At 41.9% G+C, this 5,000-nt stretch overlaps 2 protein-coding genes across 2 annotated transcripts in view; both read left to right on the forward strand.

Moving 5' to 3' along the window:
* Positions 1-1,515, forward strand: part of LOC143038984 (uncharacterized) — a 1,826-nt gene extending 311 nt beyond the window's left edge. The window contains exons 1-2 of the mRNA XM_076208828.1: positions 1-225; positions 570-1,515. The exon at positions 1-225 is cut by the window's left edge and continues 311 nt beyond it. Of these exons, the coding sequence (XP_076064943.1) occupies positions 1-225; positions 570-1,515 (1,171 nt within the window). The remainder of the gene's footprint in view (positions 226-569) is intronic.
* Positions 1,516-1,906: 391 nt separating this feature from the next.
* Positions 1,907-5,000, forward strand: part of LOC143038985 (uncharacterized) — a 15,892-nt gene continuing 12,798 nt past the window's right edge. Inside the window, exons 1-3 of the mRNA XM_076208830.1 lie at positions 1,907-2,430; positions 2,699-2,895; positions 3,515-3,573. Of these exons, the coding sequence (XP_076064945.1) occupies positions 2,277-2,430; positions 2,699-2,895; positions 3,515-3,573 (410 nt within the window). The 5' untranslated portion in view covers positions 1,907-2,276. The remainder of the gene's footprint in view (positions 2,431-2,698; positions 2,896-3,514; positions 3,574-5,000) is intronic.

Consider the following 5,000-nt stretch of genomic DNA (forward strand, 5'->3'; position numbering starts at 1 on the left):
TCACCGGAAGACGGAATTAAAGGTCGCGGAACAATTTTACTGGCCTGGTATGGGAACCGACATCAGAACCTTTTGTCGGTCTTATGACAAATGTCAACGCTTCTCACCGAAGAGATGGGTACCACCAGTCCCATTACAACCCATGCCCATCGTCACTGAATCTTTCGCCCGTGTTGCCATAGACTTGGTTGGACCTCTTTCTCCAGCATCTTCCGATGGACACAGGTACATTCTTACCTTGATTGATTTTGCCACTGGATTTCCTGAAGCAGTTCCCTTAAAAGATATAGAATCTATTTTGGTCGCTCAGGCCTTATTAACTATTTTCTCGAGAGTTGGTATTCCCCGGGAAATGCTTTTGGACAGAGGTACCCAATTCACCTCTAATTTAATGAAGGAACTCCACGAATGTTGGGCGTGAAACCTATCTTCACCCCTCCCTTCCATCCTAGTGGAAATGGTACGATTGAGAGACTACATGGCCCCTTGAAGGCTATTCACCGAAAGTTGTTTACTGAGAAGCCCCGTGAGTGGCATAGGTACTTAATCCCAACCTTATTCGCCCTCAGAGAACTCCCGAGCGATAGGACGGGCTTTTCAGCCTTCGAGTTGTTGTACGGTCGGTCAGTTAGAGGTCCACTCACAGTTTTAAGAGATCTGTGGGAAAACCGTACCCTCCACGAGGAAGAAAGGTCCAGCTTCCAATATGTAGTAGAACTACAGGAGAAGCTGGCAGAATGTTCTCAAATGGCTGCGCAACAACCCGACATCAGTAGTTCTCGGTACAAGGCGTACTTCGATCTGAAGTCGCAAAACCGTCAATTTAAACCGGGTGATGAAGTTCTGGTACTCCTACCTAGTGATACCAGTAAACTCCTTGTCACTTGGAATGGACCCTATAAGGTATTAGAAAGACGTGGGGAAGCCAATTACGTAATAGAGACCCCTCGAGGACATAAACTTTACCATGCAAACATTTTAAAAAGATATCAGCGCAGGGCCCAGGTGCAGCAGTTGGAACTGATGGATGAGATTTCCGCCATAGAAGAATTTTCCGCCCCAGGAAACGAGAAGGTATCCGTCATCGATGAAGGAGATCCTTGTGATCTTCTTTCACAGTTGCCTCTGACACCTGACGGAATAACCCTCTCCCCTTCGACTGATAAACCCGAAGTGGGACAACTCAACCCGGATCAGGTAGTCCAACTTCAGAATCTTATGGGTGAGTATAAAGATGTTTTCTCTGACGAGCTCGGATGTACCTCCACTCTAACGCATGACATACAACTTAGAACTACAGACAGAGTACAGGCCAAAGTGTACCCAGTGCCCATCCACCTTAGACCTGTCTTCGAGAAGGAGGTCGAAACCCTCTTCCGGCAAGGGATTATCCAACGATCCTCCTCTCCTCATTCTTCGCCTGTTGTCATGGTAAGAAAAACTGATGGATCCTATAAGATGGCCATCGACTATCGCCAACTAAACTTCGCCTGTTGTCATGGTAAGAAAAACTGATGGATCCTATAAGATGGCCATCGACTATCGCCAACTAAACTCTGTCACAGTATTCCATGCTGAACCAACCTGCAGCATGGAAGAAGATTTGTACAAATTCTCTGGCGCTAGGTACTTTAGTGAACTGGACCTCTGCAAGGCACATTACCAAGTACCACTTTCAGACAAAGCCAAAGCTCTAACGTCTTTTCCCACTCATCTAGGTTTGCTGGAATTCTGCCGAATGCCCTGTGATCTGGTAACGGCAGGTGCTACTTACATCCGCCTGATGAGACTGGTATTGGCGGATTTACCAAATGTGTGCTTCTATTTTGACAACATCTTTATTTTTTCTAAAAGCTGGGATGGACATCTCTAAGCTCTACATCGCGTCTTCGAACGTCTACGGGACCACCATCTGGCTGTCAAGCCTTCGAAGTGTAGATTTGGAGTTTCTTCCATCCAATACCTTGGCTTCATTTTAGACGGAACCTCTTTAAGACCTCAACATAACAAGATTGAGGCTATAACCCGCAAGCCTCCACCAACCAGTAAGAAGTTACTTCGGACCTTCCTTGATCTAATCTCATTTTATAAGTCGTTTATTCCTCAGGCCTCCGACTACACCGGCCCCTTATCTGATCTACTAAGGAAGACTAGCCCGGAACCTCTCCCTTGGACCGAGGAACTCTTGGACGGTTTCTGCCATTTGAAGGCTGCCATATCTTCTCAATCCATCTTGCGGTTGCGCGATCCTAATGTGACCTTCGTCCTCAGGTCGGATGCCTCGCTTTATGGTCTGGGGGCTGTTCTGCTCCAGTATCACGATGAATGCCCACATCCCGTCGAATATGCCAGTAGGAAACTTCTGGATCGTGAGAAGAGATACTCCACCATCGAGCGTGAATGTCTTGCGGTCGTTTTCTCCATCTCCAGGTTTGATTATTATCTCCTTGGCAAAGAGTTCGTGTTAGAAGTTGATCACAAACCTCTCTTGTATTTAGCTACCTTCAAAGGAAAGAATGACCGGCTCCTTCGTTGGGCTTTGGCCCTTCAGGCATATATATTTAGAGTTGTCCACATTGCTGGAAAAGACAATTTAGGTGCTGACCTCCTAAGTAGATCTTAAATCCTGGCTAAGTTATATTTTACTTTCATCCTCTTGTGAGTTACCATTATTTTTGTTTTAATCTACTCCTAGTAGATTCTTGTCCCGGGGGTGGTGTAAGGGCCCATCCCCCTTCCCCGGGCGACAAGTCATTTCATCGTGGCTGCACTGATGGTCGTTCTGCTCCCCACCTCTGCGAATGGGCTTGTTGGCACACAAGCGAGTCTGCCTCGAGCTTGGAAGCCCGAGAAGACTGCGCCTGCGCGGAGCGGCCACATAAGCAGTTTTTGGGGGTATATATACCCCTCTTCCACCAACGTCGAGTCAGAACTTGATCAGAAGACGTCCTGCGAAGTCTACTTACTGCCACGCCAACCCCAAGTCTTAATTACTCCAGTCGCAGGCTACTCGACGTCGAGTCTTCTAGTCTTTGCTGTTCTCAAGACAAACCGCATCCGATTGGGCCGGAACGGTTCGTCCATACGCACCCGAACATTGTTGCTGTCGTCACGATACGGAAGTTCGAAGTGCTGAGCACCTCGTATCAGATGTTCCCCCGTCTACAACATTCTATTGTACACTTTTGATGGTTTAATGTATTCGCTAACTCTTTAAAATCCATTAATTCTTTTCGATGTTTGATTCAAACCCCAGCAGGTCTAGTAGCACCCGAACTGGTATTACTTTTAAGGGCCGAGAGAACATAGTTCCTCGTTCGCCCTCACATACATACATACATACATGCATACATACATATATGCAAACAAACGTACATACATACATACATACATTAATAAATAAATACATGGATACATGCATACATACATACATACATACATACATACATACATACATACATACATACACATACTTCGAAGAAATTAATTATTGAAAATTCATCTATTTTTTTAGTGTCTGCATACAGAAGATCCCTTGAAGAGATTGGAAGAAGTATTACCTTTGGCAAACGGGTAAGGAACTCTCAATAAGGATTAGACATTACAAATACAGTGTAAAAACAGCACAATATTCTAACAAGCTGTTTGTCCATATGCGAGATTTTGATCATTGTATTGACTGTTCTATTTCTTCATCCATCATATCATTTGATTTGTTTGCCGAAAGGAACACCATTGAAAGTTATTTGATAAAAAAAAAAAAATCTGAAGGTTCTAACTTTAATCTTAGCCATGGGATTTTTAAATTGGATTACTTTATCATTGATAAAAAATTTAATCAAATTACATTATTTCAAAATTATTATTATGATTATTTTTATTATTATTATTATTGTTTTGTATTTATTTGTTACATTTTCTGTGTGTATTGTACCTTTCCCAGTGTATTTAAAAAAATTATATACCATGTGTAACTTTTTTTCTTTGTATTCCCTTGAAGATGTGAAATATTACAAAAGTGCTTGGGAATTTTAGTTTCTTTTCCGGTTTCCTTTGTGGTTATTCAGCAATATATATATATGTGTATGTATGTATATGTGTATGTATATATATACATATATATAAATATATATATATATATATATATATATACATATTTAAATGTGATGGCTAGTTGTGCATTAATTATTTTCTTAAAGGTATTTTTCACATTGCTTATCATAGATTTGTGTTCCTTTGAAAGGAAATTTATGACTTGGCTCTATGTAGTCATATTAGCTAGATCACGATTTCGGTTTCAAGACCCTTTTTCATTAGCTATAGGGATGTTCTATCTTGTGAGGATAAGAATTAATCCGATGAGTCTTGTCAAAGTTCAAAGTTTTATATTAGAGTTTCTTACTTCCTAATCACTTTTGGGAAGGTCGCCTGGTATTTCGGGCAGTGACGAAATGTCACGTGTACTAGGAGGGCCTCCGGGTTCGTGTTGTGGTGGAATGTGGCATGCTTGTGGTTATGCCATTTTGTCTCGTATTTGCAATAGTGGCGTTTTGTCTCGTATTGGCGTTTGTGGTGTTATGTTCCATGTTTGGATTTCCAACGATTCGTCTCATGCTTGGGAGGGCTCTAAGGTAGTTTGCTTGTATATTTAGATTTGGGCTTTACTCTTTAATATACAATACTTTTAAAATTGGGAGGCGTCTAATGTCAGTAAATAAATCCAAAATCTCAGTCTTTTTCTCTAGGGTCTCTCTTGCTAGTGTTATGCCATGGGCTTCTCTTAAGTAATTTTTAGGGGCTCCAGATGTCAAGTGGTATGAGAGGCGACGGGATAACCTCATTGTTGTCATGCCACTATAGGAGGTGGCTAGTTTTCCTAGTTGTATACTGCATCACCAGGTTGATTATTTTCTCTGGATTGACTGGTTTAATGTTTCTTTTTAGAATTTGTTTCATTATACGTTCATCTTCTTTATAAGCTGACGAAAAAATGGATTTAT

The sequence above is a fragment of the Oratosquilla oratoria genome, chromosome 25, assembly GCF_046742065.1.
Source record: "Oratosquilla oratoria isolate Oo_2021 chromosome 25, ASM4674206v1, whole genome shotgun sequence".
In the NCBI taxonomy this organism is placed as follows: Eukaryota; Metazoa; Arthropoda; class Malacostraca; order Stomatopoda; family Squillidae; genus Oratosquilla; species Oratosquilla oratoria.